The sequence below is a fragment of the Eulemur rufifrons genome, chromosome 7 (genome assembly GCF_041146395.1).
Source record: "Eulemur rufifrons isolate Redbay chromosome 7, OSU_ERuf_1, whole genome shotgun sequence".
NCBI classification, from domain to species: Eukaryota; Metazoa; Chordata; class Mammalia; order Primates; family Lemuridae; genus Eulemur; species Eulemur rufifrons.
Genome location: NC_090989.1, coordinates 130,277,105 through 130,303,889, shown reverse-complemented (window position 1 = coordinate 130,303,889; position 26,785 = coordinate 130,277,105). Strand labels below are relative to the sequence as shown.

At 36.6% G+C, this 26,785-nt stretch overlaps 1 protein-coding gene across 1 annotated transcript in view; it reads left to right on the top strand.

The window, feature by feature from the left end:
- Nucleotides 1-26,785, top strand: part of ZNF385D (zinc finger protein 385D) — a 227,308-nt gene that overhangs the window by 118,474 nt on the left and 82,049 nt on the right. Inside the window, exon 3 of the mRNA XM_069473294.1 lies at nt 21,263-21,425. Coding sequence (XP_069329395.1) covers nt 21,263-21,425 — 163 coding nt within the window. The remainder of the gene's footprint in view (nt 1-21,262; nt 21,426-26,785) is intronic.

Sequence of the window (26,785 nt, the reverse complement as noted above, 5' to 3'; positions counted from 1 at the left end):
TATAATCAATGCAGGCTTGACCTAACATTTTTCAAAAATGGTAACCATTGAATTTCTGTTCAGGTATCTAACAGTTGGCATTTTGAGTCATATAGATGGATAGTAAATGCTCAGCTATAGTTATATGCCATCAGTAGATTCACCAAAGGTTTAGTTCTATAGGATTAGTGGAAGATGGCTAGAGTTCAAATACTGAGTGCACCAAAAGTTCCTCACAGAGAACTGGTCTCTATTTTTAAATAAGACAGTTAGCATGCACCATAAACAGGCATTTTCCAACTGTTAAGCAAGCGCTTAGTACTTGTGGTTTTCTAAGTGGGGAAAAGTTTCTCGTGTCAGCAGTTCATTCGACAGGCCAATGATGAAGTGACTTGCTCTGCTCATGTTAAATGGTGAAGTGCTTATTTCCCAGTCCACTGGGAAGATTTAGAGCTGCAGCCTACAGGGTGAGAGCCCCCTGCTCTTTTACTCACTGGTGGTTTGGTAGTACATCAGTAATTTCAGGGACCTGTGATGGCTTGTGGCCTTGTTTGTCACTGTAGCTTTATGCATAACTCGTCAATTTATGGCAGTGATTATATCCATCTTCATGGAAGAGAGACCCAGTGTTTGAATCACAAGATCTTTAACTCTTAGATTTCTGAACCTTTGTGAGGCAGTTGCACAAACTCTCCAAAATCAAAGGCAGGCGATATTGTGGAGTGTCAGATAACAAATTTTATAGCCTATTTGCCTCTGTGAAATAATTTACTACCTTAAGTGTGTTTCTTGAACACAGCAGTAGCTGGAATAGTGTCTGGTCACCAAAGGCATTTAGTAAGTGCCGAATGAACTCAGTATATGCTGAAATGAATTGGTGAGGAATAAACAGAACCTGGAAGTCACTAGATATGTTTTCTTTGGAATATTTACTCAACATATTATACTATGGACAACTGACATATATAAACTTTTGTACAAATTCTGTCTTCATTTATCTCAGGTATGGGTTGTAGATGATTTTTAAAGTATTTTTAATCAGGATTTGAAAATTTATATTGGAGCTACAGATAGGAAGGCAGGCTTCCAGAAGGAAGCCAGAATGTTCCTTTTTTTTGTTTATTTATTTTTTATGGAGACAGGGGTCTCATTGTATTGTCTAGGCTGAAATGTAGTAGCTATCCTCAGATATATCACAGCCTCAAACTCCTGGCCTCCAGGGATCCTTCCACTACAGCCTCCCAAGTAGCCGAGATTACAGGCGAGTGCCACTGCACCTGGCCCAAAATGTTCCATTAAAAACATATATTAAAGTCTAATTATCAAAAATCTATATTGAGTTAAATATGATATTGAATAGGCCAAATGTTTGCAGTATGGGTCCTCCTGTTCATCTTTTCATGTACCCCTCTTCCCACAGCTGGCTGATATATTACTATGGGCACATGAAATTGCTGTGTGGTTTTTGCATAACCAGTAAGGATTTATTATATAACAATATTAAAGTCCAAAGGTAAGAGAGTTTCAGGGTTAATTCACCAGCTTATGATCTCACCAAGGACCCAAGTGCTTCCCAGCTTTCTGCTCTGCCTCTCCCAATTCTCACCTCCCCTCGTGGGTAAAGATGGTTGCAGAAGTTCTAGACACTAAAACTAGACACAACCACATTCAGAGAAGGAGGTGTATTTTCTCCTGTGATGTTCTCTCTCCCTCTCTCTCTCTCATTTTAATAGACTTTATTTTTAGAGCAGTTTTACCTTCACAAAAATATTGAGCAGAAAGTACAGCTATTTCCCATTAACCTCCTGTCCCCAAACCTGCGTAGCCTCCACCATTAGCAACATCCCCACCAGAGTGGTACATTGTTTCCATTGATAAACCTACATTGACACATTACCTAAGTCCATATTTTACATTAGGGTTCATTCTTGGTGTTGTACATTCTAGAGGTTTGAGCAAATTTATAATGACATGTATCCACCATTACAGTATTACACAGAGTAGTTTCACTGCCCTAAAAATCCTGTGCTTTGCCTATCCATCCTTTGCTCTCCTCTAACCTCTGGCAACCTCTGATATTTTTACTGTTTCATAGTTTTGCCTTTTCCAGAATATCATCATATAGTTGGACTCATGTAAATTTTTCAGATTGACTTTTTCCACTTAATAATTTGCATGTATGTTTCTTCCATGCCTATTCATGGCTTGATAGCTAACTTACTTTTAGCATTGAATAATATTCTATTGTCTGTATATATGACAGTTTATCCATTCACCTCCTGAAGGGCATCATGGTTGCTTCCATATTTTGGCAGTTATGAATAAAGCTGCTATAAACATCTGTATGCAATTTTTTGTGGCCATAGTTTTTTACCTCCTCTGGGTAAATACCAAGAGTATGATGGCTGGATTGTATGGTAACAGTATGTATAGTTTTGTAAGAAACTGCCAAACTGTCTTCCAAAATGACTGTAGCACTTCACATTTCCATAAGCAGTGAATGAAAGTTCCTGCTGCTCCATGTCCTTGCCAGCATTTGGTGGTATCAGTGTTCGGGATTTTGACCATTCTTCTGATAGGTGATCAGTGGAATGTCATTGTTGTTTTACTTTGCATTTTCTTGATGACACATGATGTAGAACATCTTTACATGTGCTTTTTTTCCATTTGTATATCTTCTTTGGTAAAATGTCTGTTAAGGTCTGTGGCCCATTTTTTAATCAGTTTGTTTGTTTGCTTATTGTTAAGTTGTAAGAATCATTTGTGTATTTTGGATAATAGTCCTTTATCATATATGTCTTTTGCAAATATTTTCTTTCAGTCTGTGGCTTGTCTTTTTATTCTCTTAGCAGTGCCTTTCATAGAGTGGAAATATTTAATTTTAATGAAGTCCAGCTTAGTAATCCTTTTTTTCATGGGATGTGACTTTTGTTCACATTTTTTTTTTTTTGGATTTTGATTTTTGTCCAAACCCAAGGACATCTAGATTTTTCTCTTACATTGTCTTCAGGGAGTTTTATAGGTTGGCATTTTGGCATTTTACATTTAGATCTGTGATCCATTTTAAGTTAACGTTTTGAAGGGTGTAAGGTTTGTGTCTAGATTCATTGTTTTGGCATGTGGATGTCCAGTTTTTCTAGCACTATTTGTTGAAATGACTATCTTGGGCCTGTTTTTTGGTCTGTTTTTTAGCCACTATAGCACAATGTTTAGTACATGATATGGCTTCTAATAATATTTGATACAGAATGAATGAATAAATAAGCATTGATTGTTTTTTCTACTTTGCCAATGGGAAGCTTGATATTTAAAAACACTGTATCATTTCCTCATGTCAGCAAGTGGTGGAACTAGGATCGAAGCTTGGGTCCTCTAACCACAAGGCCCATACTTTCCATTAAATATAGCGATTCCCGATAACCAACACAAGAGGGAAGATACATCTTTTGGCAGTTTGAATTGTGATTTCGCTTCCTGTTTTTTGAAAAGATCTGGGAAAATATAACACAAATCTTAATTATAGAGGAAGTGAGTAAGTAGGGGTTAAAATTTAGTGTGTTGACACTCATGTCAACATTTAATTTACAAAATGAAAACAAAAAATCATTGTTTATTTTCTCACAAAAATATAGATCTTGGGTTTTTGTTGTTGTTGTTGTTTTTAAGATACAAAGTCTTGCTTTGTTGCCCAGGCCGGATTGCAGTGGCACAATCATGGCTTGCTACAGTCTCAAACTCCTGGGCTCAACTGATCTTCCTGCCTCAGCCTCGCTAGTAACTGGGACTACACGTGTGTACCACCATACCTGGAAAATTTATTTTTTATTTTGTAGAGATGGGGTCTTGCCATGTTGCCCAGGCTGGTCTCAAACTCCTGGGCTAAAGCTGTCTTCCTGCCTCAGCCTCCCAGAGTGTTGGTAGTAAACCACTGCGCCTGCCCTAGATCTTGCATATCTTTTTAAAAAATAAAACTACAGCACATCTTTCTAAGTAACTTTAACAAGAATTAAGGGGGAAAAAAGGAACATTTTGAAACACTACAGATTTTGCTCCCTATTTCTTTCGTAGCATGTTTTAATTGAAAGGAACATCAGAGAGAATCCCTTCTCTCAATCTCTTCCCCTGAAGTCCTAAGCATCCCAAAGAAAGTCCTCAGTCACCATTTGAAGAAGGACCAACTATTAATAGTATATGTGGTGATGAAGAGCTAGAAGTTGAAAATTAGTTTCCTGCCTCCTTCTACCCCTAGCTTATAACACAAAAGCTCCTTTTTATTCTGTATTACAAAAATGTAAGAATGATTTCTTCACAAAAACTTTTAAGAACATAGCTGTGCCTATAATATTACATTGGAAAGGTCTAGCCCCTTGCCAGAAAGGAAATCATATCATATGTAGTCTAACAATGAACACACACATTCACAAATTTATTTACCTCTCCCATCCAGGCATTTTTCAGCCCACAAAGTTGTCTAACAGTCTCTTTGATGGGAATCAGGGAATCTTTCCCTCCTGATCTCTTCTTGATTTCCTGTTTTGCTGTTCTTTTGGTCTATTAATACCCCATAAAATTGTTCCTACTGCACTTCTCCCATAGTTGGCTCTTTGTCATCTTCTTCCCTTCTCTTTTCCTTTAGATGTAACGGGAATAGGGATGGGGAACTTTAGATCTAGCATCCTCTGGGATCTGGAGGGAAGACTTAGAATCTCAAGTCGCTTAAAATAAAACATCTGCAAAACAAACTTGTTTTGATCATGCTGAGGGTCTGTTTTAGCATACCTCTTGTCAGTTATTATGCAAACACTCTTCATATCTTTTTTTCTACCTTATTAAGACTAGCTTAGAGCTGATCGGGGGCAAGTAGTTAAGATTTCCCAAAGGGCGTGAGTCTGGAAGTTAGATAGAGGAATAACCATTCCTCTGCCAAAGGGTTGTAGTGTGATAAAGAGTAGTTAAATCAAAGACCTGGGATGGAGACTCTAGTACTTCTCACTCAGATTTAGTCTTTGGGCCGGGAGGTGGCTCATGCCTGTAATCCTAGCACTCTGGGAGGCCAAGGCAGGAGGATCGCTTGAGGTCAGGAGTTCGAGACCAGCCTCAGCAAGAGTGAGACCCCATCTCTACTAAAAGTAGAAAGAAATTAGCCAGACAACTAAAAATAGAAAAAAAGCTGAGCATGGTGGTGCAGGCGTGTAGTCCCAGCTACTTGGGAAGCTGAGGCGGGAGGATCACTTGAGCCCAGGAGTTTGAGGTTGCTGTGAGCTAAGCTGATGCCATAGCACTCTAACCCAGGCAACAGAGTGAGACTCTGTCTCAAAAAAAAAAAAAAAAAGTAGTCTTTGTTCAAGTCACTGAAATTTGTCTTCTCCAATTTGACCCTCACAAAGTAAAGAATAATCTTTCCTGTAATAATTTTTCAAAGGAAGAAACTGAGTTTTGAAAATAAGTAACTTACCCAAGGTCACACAGACCATAGATGAGAACTATTTAGATGAGAACTATTATAAGACAATAGTCTTCATTTTATTCACTTAAAAATACTGAAAACTGAATGAATGTTTTCCAAAGGGACTTAAGATCTATGCATAAAATTCATGTAAGATTGAAAAAAATAATCACAAGATCATCTTTGTATCTACTGAATATAAAAACATGGGGACAATTATTATTTTTTTATTTTAATAAATACATTTTATTAGAAAGTTATAAGTACAGGATAAGAAAATACAGGATAAGGGACATGCTACTCAATGACATTTTTTTTTTAATTTCAGCATACTATGGGGGATACAAAAGTTCAGGTTACATACGTTGCCCATATACCGCCTGTCCCCCCAAGTCAAAGCTCCAGGTGTGCCCATTCCCCAGACAGTGCGCATTGCACTCATCATGTAGGTATATACCCATCCCCTCCTCGCATCCCCCCCTCCCCGAGTCAGCACCTTCAAGCATGACCATTCCCCAGACGGTGCGCAACACACTCATCATTTAGGCATACACCCATCCCCTCCCCCCATCCCCCACCTCAGTCTGATATCCGATTGGTATCATTCCCAGATGTGAATTTAGGTGATGATCAGGGAAACCAATTTTCTGGTGAGTACATGTGATGCGTGTTTTTCCATTCTTGGGATACTTCACTTAATATAATGGGTTCCAACTCTCTCGAGGAGAACCAAAGAGATGTCGTATCACTGTTATTTCTTACAGCTGAGTAATATTCCATGGTATACATATACCATAATTTACTAATCCAATCCTGTATTGATGGGCATTTGGTTTGTTTCCACATCTTTGTGATTGTGAATTGTGCTGCTATAAACATTCGGGTACAGGTGTCTTTGTCATAGAATGACATGTTCTTTTGCCCAATAATGGGATTGCTGGATCGAATGGTAGGTCTATTTGAATCTGTTTAAGGTATCTCCATAATGCTTTCCACAGGGGTTGCACTAGTTTGCAGTCCTACCAGCAGTGTATGAGTGTTCCTGTCTCTCCGCATCCACGCCAACATGTGTTGTTTTGGGACTTTTTGATAAAGGCCATTCTCACTGGGGTTAAGTGATATCTCATTGTGGTTTTGATTTGCATTTCTCTGATGATTAGGGATGTTGAGCATTTTTTCATATGTTTGTTAGCCATTCTTATATCTTCTTTTGAAAAATTTCTATTCATGTCGTTTGCCCACTTCTTGATAGGGTGGTTTGATTTTTTTCTTGCTAATTTTCCTGAGTTCTAAATAGATTCTAGTTATCAGTCCTTTATCTGATGTGTAGTATGCGAAAATTTTTTCCCATTCTGTAGGTGGTCTGTTTATTCTCGTGACTGTTTCTTTGGCTGTGCAGAAGCTTTTTAATTTAATCAGGTCCCATTCATTTATTTTTGTTGTTGCTGTGGTTGCCTTAGGGGTCTTCTTCATAAATTCTTTGCCTAGGCCAATGTCTGTAAGGGGGCAATTATTTTTTTAAACTCTCTAAATGTGTGATGAGAAAGCACAGCTGAGAAAAATGAAGAAGCATAGGAAAGCTGTAGATTTGAAGAGTTCCTGAAATAAAAGCAGTACTTATTTTTGACATGCATTATATTAAGATCTTAAAGAGTTGTAATCAGTAATTTGAAGATCTCCTTAGGAAGTAGCGGGATCTTTTGATTTATTTTGTCACAATCAAATAGGATATGAGAAACCAAAATTCTGTTATACTGTGGCAAGAAGACATTACCTGGCTTTCCTACAATGATGAGAGCACTGTACAGCCATGCTCTCCCTCTGGTTTCAGGTGGAGCATTTGGGAAGCTGTTTATGCCAACCATAACATGAAAATACTGACCTAGTAAGAATTGAGCAAAATTACGTGGAAAAATTGATTTGAAGTTTTTCCAGATCTGGTGTCCAGCATATCTCCTAGCTGTTATTTTACTCCAAGCTCTCCAAAGAAATACACAAAGAGGCCCAAAGAGAAATATGTTGTGTTCTTGTTTTTCTTAAAGCCATAGAACTTGTAGATTTTCAGAGTATTTTGATGCTTCATTTAGATAAGGATTAGCTAAAATTCAATATCACAGACTTTATTGTTCCTATAGGTTCATGTATTCACTCTTCTGTACCTTGGCTGGGGACTCTCTGTTTATCTAGATTTAGAGCATAATGGTAGGTGGATGTATTTGTTAGTTTCACATAACTCTGGCTGCTCTACAGATCGATCAAAAAATGCGTAATGATCAGATATATAAACAAATAAATAAATCTAGCCTTCTGCCCAAAGGAGTGGCACTAGTAGAAGTTCAACTTCAGGAAATGGGAGAGCAGTGAGAGAGGAACCTGTGGAGCCCTTTCGCCTGGAAGTTTGTTTTCAGGGCCAGCCCTGAAAAGGTGAAAACACGACTATAAATAAAGAACTTGAAAGAACAGAGGCTTTACAATTCCTTATTGAAAACTAAATTTTGGAATAATTTTACAAACTTCATGCTTGATTTTTTTTTTACTTTCCATGCAGCTTGAATCTCTGAATCATTCTTGAAGTTCTTTTGTTGTTTTAACACATTAAATTAGCTCATTACAGCTGAATATGTAGTGGAAAATAGCATCTGTTTACACTGTAATAATATAAAAATTACTTACCAGTAACAGAATAAGGAGCAATTTGCAAAAGCTAATCATATTTGTGCACTTGTCTGCAAAAAGTAAATTGTTAATATATGCCCAAGGGGGAAAATCACTTGCTGGTTTAAGCAGTAGAAGCAGTGAGTGGTATTAACAAGCATCACTTAAACAACTCCTGCATTTAAGATTGGAATGTCCCAACTTGTCATAAAATATAGATATTTATTAATTTTGTTAACTTACTTTGATCCTGGTAAATTCAGAGATTCAGATATTATCACAGAAAATTAGATGACCTATAAATTTCTTAATATTTGCAAAGTCAAAATTTTAATAATTTTTATTTAGAGAAAACTTTCTTTTTTACTTTGTTCAGTGCTAATCACAAATACCATTAGAAAAATATATGTCAAATGCAAATGCCTGTTTTGACATTTTTTGCCCCAAAGCATTGAATATACCTTTTATAGCTCAATTTAGAAATTGAAAATTAACATTTGAAACTATTAAAAAATGTAGACCAGAATCTTAGTTTTAGTAATCTCACTGATTTGAAGTTTATTGCTTGTTTCTTCACATTTAGAAGCCAGAGGGTGCTTAAATTTTATAATTATTAAGACCTTTAAATGTCATATTTATAAAATTTTTAAAAATGCTTTATAAAATAGACCATTTCTTCTTTGGTCATAATAGGGACAGATGGCATATTTGAAAGTAAGATCAGGTGGTGTTTTGTTTTGTTTTGTTTTTTTCCCCTGTATTTATCAGGGGGAAAGAAAGAAAGGGAATTTTTAAATTCCCTTTTTCTGGTTATCAGGATAAAACCTATTCAACCAACGCAGTCTTACTTCAGACATGTTAATAACATTCATTAAGACGCTGTTCTCTTTTACATTTAGCCACCCCTTGATTAACACCCTCATCCTGCTTTTCTGCCTTTGACCTGCCCTTTATAAGGTTTCCGTAAATGCTAATCCAATCCACTACAATTTTAACTCGGAGAGAACAACCTTACTGCCAGGTTTGGAGGACACCTCATTGTAGCCTTCTTTAGTTGGACTTTACGAATACCTGTTTTGCTGTTCTAGCAATGGAACTTTCATTGTTATGAATTTAGTCTCTGGAGACCAAATGCTGAGCTATGGGTATTCTGTATAGCAGAGAGAAATGGGTTCTTTCTTTCTAGTTAACTTACTTTAGTGTGACGATGAAAAGAGAATGATTCACTCTGTGGCTGAAACTTGAAGCACTTTAAGAAAAGACTTGTTTTAAAGCTAAGTGATGAAGTGTACTTGAGTTCATTGAAGAATCTGGAAATCTGTTATCCCATACGCTGTCAGTTGGAGTCTAAGTTCATTGATTCAAATGATGCCGCTGATAGAGGATTGTGTTTTAGTGGATAAAAAGGAAAATATCTTTTTCGTCTTTCAAATAGCATTTCCCAGTGGCTTCCATTACCATCTGTTGCTGATTAATTCCCCAATTTAGCTACAGCATAAACTTCGTTTCTAATCTTCAGACCACATAGCTACAGAGCCCACATTTTACTTAGGTGTTCTAAAAGCTCCTCAAACTTAACATATCCCAACCCAACTCATGCTCTTCCCCCACCCTTCTGGACTTATTTGAATATCAACCATTCTAGGAAATAAAATCTCATCATGCATTTACAAGAGGTAGAAACCTACCAACCATCTTTGAGACCACCATTCAAAATTCACCATCAATTCTCGAAATTTTTAACTTGCATATTAATCAAATGTTTGTACTCTTTCCTCTACACTTTCACTGTCATCAGATTCTTAGGTATGACCATCTCTTATATGTATCACTGTAAGAATAATCTAGCCGTCTACTCCTTCCGCACTCTTTTCCTCCTCCTCCCATCCAGACTCTTGCTCCTGCCAGTGTCTCATAAAAAATGTGAACATATTTATATTTACTTTTTCTTAAAAGCTTTGTGTAGCCTTCCATGTCAACAAATAGTTAAGAGCATAATCTCTTACCAAATCTACAGGGCTCTCTGTGAAAGAGATGACTTGTGCCCCCATCTCCTGTTTCATATTCCCTGTGATACTTCCTGATGCCTGAAGGCCTCACACTTGCGTATATAAACAAAATATTATAGTTTTCCATATTTTGTTTATCACATCAGCATTAGTTTATTGGAGCCAGTATTGAGAAATTAAAGTAGACACTCAGATAGAGTGATGCTCATAATAGTACCTAAAGCATGGGCCTGAGACAGACTGTGAGTGAAATTACATGAATCGATGATCACAGAAGTCAATAATAATTCCTTAGCAATGTGCCTAATCTCTATGCACTATTTAGTCTTAGTATTTAGGTTCTCTGCAAGGTGAGCTACTCTAAAGTCACATAATAGGGTTATTCTTCATTGTTCACTCCCTTTCGGGTTGAGAAGAGGGGCTACAAGTGTGGTCTCTGGATTTAGACAAATGTTAGTACAAGCCTTATTCTGCCTTTGCTATACAGTTGACCTGCTCTAGTTCTTGGAGTCTCAGTCTTCTTATCTATAAAATTCTCATGACAGTTGTAATTCCCCAATAAGTCTTTATAAGAAATAAGTGAGAATATTTATATCAACGCTTTAGCAGCCTGACACTCTGGAGCGTTCCATAAATGCCTTGCACAAACATCCACTGTGTGAAGGAACAGCAGGGTCTCCTTAATGTGCTTTTGACACACTGAACTCTTTGTCCAGGCATCACCCAGGTAAAAAAGTCTTCTGGCCAAAATTCCACCAAGGATAACTAAATACTCCTGAGAGATAGTGTGCTGTTAGCACCTATTTGTGGGGGTTTTCACTAAACACTAAAACGCTTTAGAATCGAACTCTTTCTTGCTGACACAACTCACACTATGGTCATTCAGGAAACACAAACAATTTTTTTTTTATGCAACAGGAAGAAATTTTGGCATAAAAAGAAATCAGGCATTTATACATGTCCAGATACTCAGGCTTCTAGAGTCATTGTCACTGTCTCTTCCCACCTTATCCTCCCTCGAAGAGTTAATCTGAGACTAAAAATCATTTTTTTCTGCAACTGTGGTAATATACAGATTAAAACAAAAATAATGTTTTCTATGGCCCAGGAAATATTTTTTCTCAGTCTAAGAGGAGAGCATTATTTGAGAAATTGGCTGATTTTTTCAGATTTTGTCCATGAAATATCTCGCTTCATATCTCTTTGGTAACAGAGGTGTCCTGAGCTACAGTCAAGTTGCCCACACTTTTCTTATTTAAAAACATTTCCATTTTATTTTTTTCCTAAACCCACACTTTTCATAAAAGTACAGTTTATTCACAATTTTCCTCCATTTCCAAAGTTTCAACCTTGGCACCAAATTGATTTATACAGAGGAATGTTGGTTTTCCTTTATTTTGGCCCAAAACGGGTATTTATTCTCATTATGAGGCCCCTATTCTATCCCAAAAAGCCTTAGATACTTTGACATAATTTATCTCATTGAATTGGATGAAGGTTTTGCCAATTCTTCTAATGGCTGGTGTCTTTTCCTCCCAATTTTCTAGGTATTCTTTATGTAGCTGGGAGATTAACCCCTTTGCAATGGGAGTTACAGTTTTTCTTTTTCTTTTCTTTTCGGTTTTTGGTTTTTTTGTTTTGTTTTGTTTTTTGTATTTCTTGCAAAATGTTGCTTTGCCTGTGGTATTTTTTTTTGTAATGAAGATTTGTAAATGTAACTTAATTCTTCAATCTAACTTGTTCTCCATTCTAACTCTAACTCCCCAATAACTATAATAGCATCTGACCCACAGTAATTATTCAATGACTCAATCCCTTGTGAATGAATGAACAGCTAAAGGAATTGAATAGGGGTGGACTCCACCTATAAGAAGTCAGGTTATTGAGGTTATCTCTGGTCTTGTTCTTCATCTGTTTTCAGTAACCAAAGTGCTTCAGAGAACTATTATGGTGTTTAACACTGAGAAAACATCTGGCTCAAATATAAACCATTATTTTGTGAACCCAATGGATCTCATTATTTACACATTTTAGAGGTGATCTTTGGGACAATGTCATAAAAGGAGTAATCAGAACTATTCTCAGATTTATGAATTAGAGAATAGAAATTCTGCGTAACTATAGAGGGAAGTTTGTCTTTGATTTATTAAGTAGGCAATTTAATAGTATTTTCCACTAAGGTGCTCTTCTTCTGCAAATGCAGAGCATATGTTAATGTGGATTTGTAGGGAGGAAAATGGGTTAATGATGACATAACTATCTGCATCCCATTTTGAAAGTTTAAAAATGGTGTTAATCGAGAAGTAGCATTTCTCGAGTACTGAAAATTTTTATGTGCATATTTAAAAGAATTTGGTCTTTTAGATAACCCTTAAAATGCAGAGTCATCACTGGAATTATTCATTGCATTCCCCAGATTTAAAAATAACCTGTTAGTTATTCTTTAAAATGTTTAAAAAGTGAAACAATCTCCATATTATTCCTTTGCTACATCCCATGCAAAAAGAGCTCCCATAAATAGCACAATTTGTGGTTGATGATAAGCCTTGTCCCAGAGAAAAAAATAATAGTTTGTGTTTGTGCCAGATGCTTTTCCAGAATTAAGTGCCATAAAAATCCCCTGAAGTGTGTTCAACAGATAAGGCAAAGTGCCAAAGAATGGCAGAGAATTAAGTTGAACCCTGTTCACATACCAAATCCATTGAGACACCATATGCATATTTCCATTTTAAAATCAAAATGTGAAATTAATTCAACATGCATTTAATAGGCAACTGTTTAGAGATGAATAGTAGATCCTAGGGACAGAATAGTGAGTAATATCAGGGCTTCCTCTCTCTGTTACAGGATTCACTTTCTGTCAGGAGAAACTAACATTCAGCCTTTCTTATGGTAGTAGCGTAAGTGCTGTAATGCAGGCGTACATAAGACTACAGGGAGAAGGTGCCATGTAGGCATCTACCATGGAAGTACAGGTGTTCCAGACAGAGGGATCTAGTCATACAAGGGCTCAAAAAAAAATTTCTTCTTGTGATATTTTCCTTACAAAAAAAAGGGATGGAGGTTATTGCTCATTTTCCTATACTGCAAGCAGTTGTTTTTTTAGAGAGCAGACATTGTGACTGGGGTTGGGGGTGACGCATTGGCTGGAGGAAGAAGGTGGGGATTAGTTAAAGGGAACATATATGTCATGCCAGAAAATAAAACAAGTTTTTCTCTGTGAATAAAACAAGTTGTGATCACCTATGACAACTTGACCCTTAGACATAATTAGAGTCAACATTTGTAATTCTTCCCCCTACTTTTCAAATAGTATGTGACAGTCACACACTGAGCAAAAGTGTTAAGCTATGGGCATTGTGAAGGGATTTCATACACTGGTTGAGTAGTTAGAAAAAGTGGGTTTCCCTGATTTTTCTCAATTCTGTACAAACGTGAAGTTTTTTGTGATTCTATTACTAGAGTTAAAACTCATTTACTCTTTGACCACCTTGTTGATTAAAAAAAATAAAAATAAAAAAACACAACTCATTTGAAATCTCTGGCTTACAAAAAAATCCAAAAAAAATCGAGCAAGTTTAGCCAGAGTCTTTTCCTTTTGGTTATGTTAGACCTAGTGTGTCAGCTTCCCAGGCCCACCTTTTTCCTGAGTCCCTCAGTCAAGACTCTACCATTAGAGTTCAAGGAGGCAGCTGTTTGGAGTCCAGATATACAAAAGCAGTGGTTTCTTCATAAGAGAAACCAGGCAAAAACTCTCAACTTAGCTTTTCTCACTATGTAAGTACTCTCTACTTATCGTTCACATTAGATACTTGAAAACATTAAATACTTAAATGTTGAGGAATCATGAAACTTACGGATGAATTGAGAAGCTTTGAAAAGATAAGTGAGCCTATCTAGACTATTTCTTAACAACCATATAAGTATTTGGTGATAAAGTATTTTCTTTGCTTATAAGAATTAGAGTTACCTAATGTATCTAAGTATGTGTGACATGTCTCTCTTCTTTCCTTTATGTTTATTTAGAAATTTTTTTTCCCAGTGAGTAGTGGTAGTATATGAAAATCACTGTACTCATATGGTATTATCTTTTTTTTCTTCTTCTATTCCTGTAGCTGTTACTGTTCATTTCTCTATGGAAAAGTACAAAACATAGGAACACATTTAAAATAAATCATCAATCACTTGAGCTAAGAAAGAATATCCTTAATTGAATCATGTGTTTCACTTTGGGAAACAATGCTATTGAATTTTCATTTTTACTCATAATGTAGTCTTTTGCTTACATGATAACTGTAAAATAACAAGTTAAAATAAATTAATAAATATTCTATATGGGACATGTAAGGAATAAATATTTTATATGGGACATTTTAAGGAATAAAAATTCTATATCATGTCTTTTTCCCCATTTGATAAGAGACTTTGTATTCACAGCAGTAAAGAAAATTGATAACAATGAACTCTTCTATCTTTAAATTTCTTCTTAAATATTTTGTTACATGAAATAGCAAAGAAGGCACTCTCTTGGCTTACCAGGGTGGTTTTTGTCTGACGGCTAGGGAGCTTCCCTCAGTAAAACAGCCTTAAGTACATAAAGGTAGAACCTAGACATGGCTGACCCTAAATTAGTTCAATGCAAATAAAACAGTGGAGTAGATACTTCTTCATTACAGTGAGATTTTAAGAGTTATGACACAGGGCTTGATATGTGCTTATTGTTGTTACTATTACTTTTATAGAGCGGGGGAGCTCCTCCAGCCCCTGAAAATTGGTTCATAATGAAGCATTAGATACAGAAGTAAAAGTAAAGGGATCAGAGTTTGTGCTGCAACAATAATTACCATGGAGAGAAAAGGTAAAATCTTGAAAAAAAAAAAAAATCACAAGACTTTGAAAGCACTTGTATGTGGTTTTAGAATTGTAAGGATGTTTCCAAAATTAATTTACTGTTTGAGTTTGTCCCTTTTGGATAGAAATTCCCCAATTATATATGTATCTGAGTTATTTTTGAATTTTTAAATTGAAATTTTAATTGATTAATTAATTTTTTGTTTTATTTTAGAGACAGAGTCTCACTTTGTTGCCCAGGGGCAGGCATGAGGGCAGTTCATGATCATGGCTCACAGCAGTCTCAAACTCCTGGGCTTAAAGGATCCTCCTGCCTCAACTTCCCAAGTAGCTGGGACCACAGGTGCACCCCACCACACCCGGCCAGTTTTTTCTACTTTTTGTAGAGATGGGGTCTTGCTTTTGCTGAGGCTGGTCTTGAACTCCTGAGCTCAAGGGATCCTCCTGCTTCAGCTTCCCAACGTGCTGTTATTACAGGTGTGAGCTACCATGCCCAGCCTTTTGACTTGTTTTTAAGGAAAGAATCTTTTGATAATTTTTCTTGGGTGATACAGATTACTCACATGTAAATGTTCAATCTTCAAATGATTATACAGTAATCTTAAAAACCCTGGACTTCGGCAAGAAGTGCCAAAAGAAGTGGCTACTTGGAGAGAAAATGCACTTATATTTAAAGATGAGGAGTTCTGCAACTTTAGCATGTATCAGAATCACCTGGAGGGCTTGTAAATCACCCATTTCTGAGTCCCACTCCCATAATTTTTGATTCAGTAGGTCCAGAACAGAGATTAAGAATTTGTATTTCTAATAATCTCCCAAAGTAAGATGTTGATACTGCTGGTCTGGGGACCAGACTTTGAGAACCAGTGCTTTGTATGAATGTTAAATGAAGCTGAGAGTGGACAATAAAGGAGCTAACATAGAATAAGGACTTGAAAATCTTCTGTTGAACTGATGTATACAAAAATAATATTCAAATTATTCAAAAATCCCTGACCAATTAGAATGCATACTGGTCTTCACCCATATAGTTGCATCTGGGCACACTGCTTTACTATTAGGCTTGAGCAGGTATGTGTAACATAAAAAAATAAAACTGTACAAAGATAAATCAAAATTTTAGACTTTTTCCTGGAGTTATAGTTTTAATATTTCTGAAGATATAAATCTGAAGTGAGTGATTTAGAGTTTAGGACACCATACCATGTTTTATTGGCTAATTTTTTTCATCTTTAAAACAACAATCTAAGCTAAAATTTAAGAAATAGCATAACTTTCTTCAAAAAGAAATGGAAAAAAAATAAGAATTCCCTTGGATCAAGTGTTCATTCTTATCCCCAAGGAAGATGGCAACTTCTTTTAGTAACCACTCTTTTCCTTTTTCTGGTGTTACATTTTAATATTGTAGGAAGGGAAAAAATAATCTTTCTTAGTTCTTAGTTCTTAATTGGGATGGATTCCCTTAACAAAAGAAAGATTAAGAAAAAGAAAACAAACAGAAGTTTATTTACATGTATGCCCCATGTATACATGGGAGATGACCCAGATAAATGAGTATATCTCAAGAGTAGACTCAGAGGTAGCTTTGACTTCAGGCTTGAATAACATCTTTGCTGAAACAAAGGAAAAAGAGAGATTTCCATTATAGATGTAATTTTTTGTTTTAAAGTAACTTCTGGCCGGGCGCGGTGGCTCACGCCTGTAATCCTAGCACTCTGGGAGGCCGAGGCGGGTGGATTGCTCAAGGTCAGGAGTTCGAGACCAGCCTGAGCGAGACCCCGTCTCTACTAAAAATAGAAAGACATTATATGGACAACTAAAAATCTATATAGAAAAAATTAGCCGGGCATAGTGGCGCATGCCTGTAGTCCCAGCTACTCGGGAGGCTGAGGCAGTAGGATCGCTTAAGCCGAGGAGTCTGAGGTTGCTGTGAGCTAAGCTGACGCCACGGCACTCACTCTAGCCTGGGCAACAAAGTGAGACTCTGTCTCAACAAAAAAAAAAAATAAAAAAAAAATAAATAAATAAATAAAGTAACTTCTCTGTTTTGAGAGTTTCTCTTATGTCTGCTGTTTCCCAAAATAATTAGCTCAAAATAATCCTTACGCCAATGAGGCATATTTGGGGTGGCATATTCTGGTCTCCTACCGTCATATTTTTTGGTGGTGTGTCCTGAAACCCATCAATATATTAATGTTTATTTTATTTTAATAAACTTTTGATATGTGATGAAATTACGTGACATCACAAACTAGCAAAAACCACCTAATCCTTTTTAAAACCACATGTGTTCATGAAAATTAATTGGTTGTGGTAACCAGATATGTATGCTTACAATAAATTTCATAGTTTTTAAAAAACATATTAAGACATGTTTTATAAAAGAGATATAAAGTATACAAGGTATTGGTGCTAATCTGAAAAAATAATACCTGAATATTAAATTCCCAGTGAATTTTACAGAATAATAGTAATTTATAATGAAGCCTCTTAACTTGTACAAGTACAATATGTGTGTTTGTGTGTTTCAAAATGACAAAACCCCATTTTCAAATGTTAGCCATGTAAGAATTATTTTTATCTGCTATAACATCAGTTGCATTTAAGCTGGAAGCCATTTTGAAATATTGAAGATAAAATTTCAAGATTGAAAAGTCTGACTGGCTACTGATGACTAGAATGTGGTGATTACATCTAAAATGCAAAATGTAGGCATTCTGTCCTACGGGAATGTTTGTGTACATACCTTTAGTGTCAGCACTTGCCTCTGAGATGACATTTATTAGATTTCATGGTGTCATGTGCTCTTTCAGGATTGGTATAGTGATTTTTATTACATAATTCCCTAATATTCCACTTGTTTAAAAGTGTTAAAAGAGAATTTCAGACAAATTAAATTTAAAGAGTTTGAGCAGAGAGTTACTTGAGAATCACGTAGTCCCTGGAACCAGGACAGGTTCAGTGAGACTCTTGGGCTGCCATGTGGCTGGATAACATTTATAAACAGAAAAAGGGAAGTGATATACAGAAAGCGGAAGTGAGGTACAAGGATAGCCCAATTGGTTAAAGCTCCAAGTTTGCCTTATTTAAACCTGGTTTGAACAGTTGGCTGTGATTGACTGGACTTAGGATACTGTGATTGGCTGAGACTTGGCTACAAGAGTAGGTTACAGTCTATTTACACATCAAGTTAGGTTATAGTTTACTATGTGTGGAGAAACATTTAGACCAAATTTACAATATGTACAAAGGCAGCTTTAGGCCAAACTTAATTCAGTTTAACAAAAGTATGTTGTTAAAGCTCAATTTGTATTATTTTACTCACCTCTGTGTGTACCATGATCACCTGATTCTGATTTAGTTTTAAAATACAAAATTCTGAAATGTGGTATAATAAAGTAGTATACTTACTTATTTAACCTCAAAATCATTCCTGTGAAAAATAATTATTTGCTTATGTCTTGATGGTTGCTAGGTGTCTTGGAATGACTTGACTCAGAGACTGGCTAGTAAGTGATAGGAAATGACCCCAGAGGGATTATATGCTAGTGTGTAGTGTAATCATCCTCTACCTCTCTGACCAAAGGAGAAGGAGAAGAGGCCCAAAGAGATATCTCTGGCTGACTGCTGCTTTTTAAAAATCTCTCAGCAGCATTCTCACTTAGGTTGAAGCTTTTTCTATAGTCACAGAAAGCTAAGATGTGGATGAATAATCTATCCAATCCAATCTGTTTGTCTGTCTATATCTATCAAGTGGCCTAAAGGGGTAATAAGAACTGGCTAGGTTTTCTGCCTTCATGCAAGGAATACACCTTTATATAACACACCTGAATCAAGGTAGACCTAGATTTATGGGGTCAATATATATAGATTAGAAAATTTGTAATAGGCTAACCCAAGAGCAGTCCAATGGATTCTACAAACATGTAATAAAAGTCAATGGTGAAGAAGATTTTAAATATCTAGAGGGGTTATCTGTCTGTGTTAGGTTTCCAACTTTTATGGCCAACCTCTACACCCAACACACACACACACACACACACACACACCCTGCACAATTACAATCACACTGCTCCCATCACCCCACTGTACTTCATTCCTCCTAAATTCTACATGTCTTGGTTTCTCTGTATCACTTTGGCCTTTCACATCATTTCATTTTGTTTTTCATATTCGGGAAAGTTTATTTGTCTTTTAAAAAAAAATCAGATAATTTATAATTAAAATAATTATCAAGATACTTTGGGACTATCACTCAATGAATGAGTATGCATTTTATTTTGATTTGCATTTTAAGATATTAGGTGATTCAATTGGGAGCCCAACAACTATTGGTCATTTTGTTACCTCCTTCACCCCACAGTTCCCTGAGCCATTTCACTTGCAGGAGAGCATTGGTTTAGTTGTACCTGTGCAGAGATTTTTGTTTGTTTTTGTTTGTTTGTTTGTTTGTTTGGTGTAAGTACTCTCTTAACTTGTGGGGTTCTTTTAGGGTAAGTTTCTTAATTTCAAAAATAGTGACATTCCCTTGGTCCTGTAATATGTTAAAAACAAAGTCTTGTCTAATTTGGAATACCACTGAGAACGCAGATTTCCTAGCAACCTATGAAATGTATATTGTGGACATATAACTAGAGATACCACAATTAATCTAAACCTGATCTTTTAATATATATTGTTTATAAAATATTCACTTGTATGATCAGAGGAAAGGGTGCTGGCAGAGAGAAGAGAGGAATTCTGTTTTAAGGGGAGCTATGTAGCCAGATGCCTAAAGAAAATGACCAACTATCTTGTGGATTTAATTGAATATAGCATGTTACTCCCAAGTTATGGCCAAAGGACTTGATGTATTAAAAAGTAGAATTAGGCAGGAAAAAAGAGACACAACTCTATCATCAAAGTGGCATTCTCTAGAATCAGACCAATCCAATCTATCACTGATTCTTCAATTAACTATAGCATGTCTTAACTCCATATTTTGGCTCACAGTATGTCTTGATGTTATGTGTTGTTGGAAAACTTGTAACTGATGCATGAGTGTGCTCTCTGTTCAAACTGTTTCTAATATATAATTTCCTCGTCCAGTGTGCTTTCAATAAGGGTACCTAGTTCTTTGAGAATATTTTGTCAGAATGATGCAAATAAAGATGTGGACTATTTATTTACTTATTAAAAGATATTATCCTGCAACACCACCCTACTTATAACAGTTGCTATAATGAAGAGGACAATGTGATTATTATTTTTCTGACAAAATGGAATCTTTAGCTTAAATGAGCAATGGGAAGGAATGGGTAATCTAACAGGAATAGTCCTCCACTGAGATTCCTTTTTGTGGAGGAATATGTTTACAGGTTTTGACCTGGAAAACCTCCTATATAAGAAGCTCCCCATCCGCTCCTCACCCCACCCTCCAGCTGCAAAGGCTTTTTTCCTCCAATAAATAAATATTAATGCACAGACATTTCTTTAAATATGATTTTGTGTCTTAATGTGTTTTGCCATACCCCCTTTCCGAAAAAATAGTATTAGAGTAATAAAACTTGAGAAAATGTATATCCATCCTTAAAAAAAAAAAAAAATCTCAAAGCACAGGCAAAAGAATTGCACTGGCCCCATTAGATAATCAAACACACTGGAGCCTCCTAACAATGGGCCAGGGCATGAAAGATCCATGTGCTGAAAGAAGGACACTACCGTCAATTTCTCAGACTACCTTCTGTAAGAAGCAAAGAGAAAGAATCAGAGAATTTCGCAGCTTTCATGCACTCCATTTGGACTTAAGCAGTACATTTGCTTTTGAACTCTCAAGCTTCAATCTCAGTCTCCAGGGTGCCCACTTCTCTTGTTATGTGTGAACCTTTCCTTGTAGACACCTGTTGGGGACTGTATTAATAAGACATATTGTAGAAAAAGAAAACACATTTTCCAAGCCAAGAAGGTGAGAGCTACTTTTTTCTAGGGCCCTTGTTAATCTTTGGGAGCCCAGCATCTTCTGAGGCACAACAAAGGCAACACAGGTGTAAATTCTTATTTTTTTTTTCCACTCCACAAGGAAAATGTTGTTGATGTGTCAGTGTTCAGCTACATTTCTCTTAAGAGAAGCAATAGAATATTTCTTCCTTCTGTCCTAAGGTTTTAGAACTTGATTCCCATTGTTTTCTAGCATCATTCTAAATAGAACCCCACTGTTTGGCCATGGCCAGAATTAGCTTGAATGGTACCTGTTATTGAAAGGGAGTCTGTATTTGCAGTAATACAGATAATGCCAGTTTAGAAATGAGCCTGATTGCATGGTTCATTTTGTTCTCCTTTGTAGAGCCAGGCTGCGGCCCACTACAAAGGCACGAAACATGCCAAGAAGCTCAAAGCACTGGAAGCCATGAAAAATAAGCAGAAATCTGTAACTTCCAAGGACAGCGCAAAGACTACCTTCACCTCCATCACTACCAATACCATCAATACCAGCTCTGACAAAACAGGTTAAGCGATGATCTTTGTTGTTGTTGTCCTCGTCATTGTTGTTCGGGGGTTCCCTCCCTTGTCTAACCCCATGTCTGTTTACTTATGTATCTGCCACATTAATTCACACTTGAACCATCTTTCTGTAGAATGATGATTGTTTCCCCTCATTTTTTCCAATACCCTTAAGAGATTAAGATAATTGCTAGTTATATTCCAGATTTTGCGTTCTGAAAGAGTCCTATGGCTGTTTTAGAGGAACACAATAATCATAAAAGGCATTTGACGCTGTGTCCACCATAACGCTTTTTGAGAAGTGAACCTTTCCAGTGTGTAGCGTTTGCATCTTGTATGCAGCGCCTTAGCTTATACCTGCGTGGCAGATTTGATTTAACTGTGAGTATACAGCGAAGTATGCTAAATGAATCGAGAAGGCCCCAATAAGGGCATTATTACTGACAGGCTTTATTCTCATAAATTCCAAACACTGCATTGTTTTAAGTAGTGGCTGTGTGATTCTGGGCTTGTTATGGCTGGGTAACCTTCCCTCTACATACACAGGTAAGTGTTATTGATACCAATTACTCTTTTTAACAGAGTCTTCACAGTGAAATAATGGCTTCTGAATGGCCCCTTGGGATAGTTTCTGCAAACAGCCAGCTTATTCATAGCAGGGGAAGCCAGTGGGGTTTCCCTAAGCTGGCATTTTAAATATAAGACCACTGGTCCTCAAATTTCACATATAAAGAAATCCTGTGTGCTTCATGGATGTACCTGTAATAAATCACTTTATAGTACACAAGGGCTGGTACCTGTCAATTGTTTTCCAGTCCATGCAGATGGCAATGGTGAGGAAATGTTCGTGTCATCTCTGATGGTAATGTCTTAACTAGAAAAGAATCTTCTGTCCATGACTGATGAAAATAGAAAATTATAAACAGTGCACAAATAGAACAGATTAAAACAACTTTATTACACATATAGGCTCCTCCAAGCATCTGGGATGATGCTTTCACCCATGTGAATCTGTAAGGGATAATGATTTGCTCTCTGAGTTCCCATGGCACATTGTGTGTCCTTTACCCAGGTGCTATTAGTAGATGCATCATGCCCCTCTCTCCGTGAGGACCCTGTGTACTCCCCAAGGCTGAGTGCATCTGTCATCTTTGTCCCCTGACACCTGGTCTGGCATGGTGCAGGTGCTGAGTAAAATGTCTACCTACATTTTCTTTCACCCCTTTGATTCTCTGATTTATCCAAGTTTGTGCCACCATATACTAAAGGGGAAAAAGGAAGTGCTGTCATATTTACTTCTTTTGTATCCAGAGCAAGAGCTGGATTATGCCACTTTATTCATTTAACTGTAAACCCTTATAGGAAATGCATTTGTCTTTTGTCTAATAATTAAAGACTCACTGCTTTATTTGGGGAGGGAGCTGTAGGGAAATGAGTGGTAATAAAGCAGATGAGTATAATTTCTGCTCCTAGATATCAGGCACAGATGGGGACTCCAAAGCCATACTTGACATAGAGAAATGCAGAAATCTTTCTAATGCAAACAAGGGGATAGGTAGGGAGAACAAAGAGGTGAGTTTCATATAAAGGGTTAGAATAACATTTTTTTTGCCCCTAATTTTTTCTACTCCTAGACATTTTTTATCAAAAATGGATATTTGGATTATCTTGACTTCTTTTTAAAATGTAAAAGAAAACTCCTTGTTAAGGATGTACATTACTTAAAAATATTATGTGCATGATGAGTAGAGCTGCTAAGTCAGGTTAGGAAAGGCTATATGTGTGGTCTTTGATATGCAAGAGCATCATGAACACACACCTCCACACCCCAACTCAGAGACTGGAATGTAAAGGGTGGCAATTATCCAGGCTCTGTGCTTTTAGAAATTGAATAGTAACAAATTTTGGATTGGGGTATGGAAAAGAAACCACCTAAAATAAACATGCCAGAACTTACCTAAGGGTGTAAATGATGTTGAAATGGTGAAACACCCTTCCAAGCTGGATCTAGAAAAAATTCCAGAAGGTCAGAAGGGATGGTACAGTCTGTAAAGTTAGTGCAAGTATCCTAAAGCCAAAGGCAGTAAGCCATGGGTCTCAGGAAGGACACTGCTTTCCTAATCCATGAGGACTTAGAAAAAAAACAGCCATATAGGTTGAGAGACTATCTGAGAGAGCATGCTCACCAGATGTTTTAAGTTGAATTCTGTCTTTAAACTGGAATTTCTACAATCTGTCTATGAGAAGTAGCCCAAGAAAGCTCCAGCCATTCCATGGATTCTCATCCCATTTGTACAACAACATAAACAGGAGGCACCAAGGCTGACAAATTTGAGTCTTCTTAAAACAATTACTTGTCCTTTTTATTACTGCCTGCTTTTCCATATGGGTTAGGAGTATAACCTAAAAACAAAATAAGTGTCTGAGCCAGGTGCAGTGGCATGTGCTATAGTCCCAGCTACTCGGGAGGCTGAGGTGAGAGGATTGCTTGAGCCCAGGAGTTCAAGTCTAGCCTGGGCAACATAGTGAGACACTGTCTAAAAAAAAAAAAAAGAATCTCTGAGATAGTTTCCTAGAATGCTTAAACAGTTAAATACTTGGCAGAAGCAGAGGGAAATAAAACTATAGAATTAAAGATCATATATTCTTAAATAATAAAAAAATTAACTCTTTTGCTTAATGCACAAGGATGTTTTGTGATTTGTGGACTTATCCATATATAAAAGATAGTGATGCATTAAATCTTATTTTACTAAATTATTTTAATGAAAATAATATAATTATGTGGTAAAACAAATCCTGTTATGTATCTATATATAATTTTTTTTTAAAACCAAATCTAATTGCTTTGAAAAATGCTAAGCATGAGATGAAAACCCTCAGAGAGGGTTGGGCAACAATTGTGAAAAGGGCAAGAAATGCTATGGACTTGAACTGGAAAATTCATTTGGGGATTTTCTCTAATGTATAAGATATGGAATACTCATAATACCCATTGCAAACTTGATAAAAAGATAATTTTTATTGATAATTCCTCTTAAATTCCTAAGTCATATATTAGTTATTAATACAAATAATAGTTTTATTTACTGATGTGGGGTAGCAAACCTATCTAAATGACCTATGGGGTAGGCTGCTATTCACTAACTTTATGACCTTGTTTTATTTTTCCCACTATTTGTGTCAGTGTGCATGCTGGAGTGGTGTGCTGAAGGTAGAATTCAGTGATCAACCACTGACTGCTCATTGAAAGCCTAGTTCATCTATCTCTGGGCAAGAGGACATTCCCCAAGCATAATTTTAGTTCTTGTGATCTAATGAGAAGTGTTAGGTTGGTGAATTTACAAAAAAGAAAAATTTACAGGCAAAAGTGATATTTTCAACAGGGCCAAGCTAATGAAGCAACTACTGTGTGGACGTTGCCCCAGTTCCCTGGCAGAGGGTCATAAATCAACAGGCTCTTAAAATCTTTTAGTGAGGGTGACACATAATATTCCTCTCATTTCTCACTGGCAAGTCTCATGGCCAAGCATGATTACAATGGGGCAGGGAAGAATAATTCTCTTCCAGGGAGGGGAAACAGACACTGGTGAACAATAATGCAACATTCTGCCATGGCGTCAACTATCTCTTGTGCTTAGATGTCTCCACATTCTCTAGCTCTGTCCTTCTCCCAAGCTCCAACCAGCTTTTCCATGGCCTGATGCTTACTTCTGTGGGTAGTTTTCCAGCATCCATATTTAACAAGAAAAAATAATTGTCCTCATCTTGATCATCATCCCCAACTTTCTCTCCATCCTTTCCTTCCTAGTCTTATTTTTAGTCCTGCATTTCACAGATTCAAAAGCTTCTAGTTGTCTTTGCCTCTTCTATCTCATTCCGTGCATCTCTTCAGTTAATGGAATCCACTTCTAACCCATTCCTGGAAAACAACTTTCATACTTTTACACATTGTTACCCCCCATATCCTGGCTTTGTAGGTCTATGCCTTGCCTATATAATTGCCCTAGCCTCCATGCAGGTACAACTGCCTCCACCTTTGTGCTTTGATGATAATATCCTTCATTCTACTGTCCAGTTGTACTACACAGTGCATAGATCACATAATTACCCATTTAGAAACCTTCAATGTACCTCCCTGCTAGACCTCATGATCACAACCCACTCCAAACTTCTCTTCTACTTTTTTCCTGCAATATTCTTCACCAAAGGCACACTGAGCTTTTCCAACTTTGTTTATTATACTGTTCCTCTAAATCTCTCTCTTCAAAGTCTAACTCTCACTTTTCTTTTCTTCTTCCTGTCTATGAACTTCTATCAGGATTCATTCCTTTCTAGCCACTGTATCATATTCTTGTTAAAATACAGTTTTTGTATGTCTTGATCCTCTACCATTGCTAAATGCCATGCTACTTGAGAGTGCATGCTTGATTAATCATTTTATATAGTTTTTGTTTATAGAGTACTTTTTATACAAAAGATAATAAGGAAACAGTTTTAAAACTTGGACTAATCAGTTTTGTGGGTTTCTTTTTCTTGAATTGTCAAGCTTTAGATGTTGTGCACAGATGGTTCCATAGGAGAATGATAGCTCTCATTGATATAAGGGATTCTTTGATATTGGTCATCAAATTTTAGAGTTGCAAGTTTTAATAAATGGTGTCAAGTCTAACCTCTAAGGGAATTTGTTGTTGTCATCCTTTTGTTTTTTGAGATTCTCTAGTTGCACAAGTAAAAACACTTGGCATTTCTAATGGCCCTTCAGTGACTATCAATCAGGAGTTAATTAGCCTATTGAGTATATGGATTTACTTTAGTCATCTAATTGGCAAGGTCTGAGAACATTTCTCTCTGGTTCTATTACATAATTCTCTTTTTCAAGTCTCAGTGAATTGCAAATATATTCATCAGATAAAGCCACTAAATTACAATTTAAATTTGCACTTTTCACTCTTATGACTCAGTCTTCTTTGTATTCATTTTTCCTTTTTTTAATTTTAAAATTGTAATCCAGTGATGTTGTACTCATCAGACTCAAAGGTGCCAAGAGTGAAATGCTTTTGAATCTATTGTTGAGAAAGTCTATGAATGCAAAGGAACACTTATTTGCTGTGGATTAATAATTGACTCAACCTGTTTATTGGAATCCACAGGATTTTTTCAGGGACTTAGAGTGATAAAGAGACTTTTCTATTGACAAAAATGATATCTGATGGAAAATGATGACCAGTGACTGAGAACAAACACGTAAGGAAACAAAGCCTCATGGGGAAAGTCAGTCCATCCATCCCAAGGCCACCGATCTGAGTTCTTTCTTTTCATACACATTGTCCTGCTGGACCAGCTGTTTGCACCAGGCCCAGAG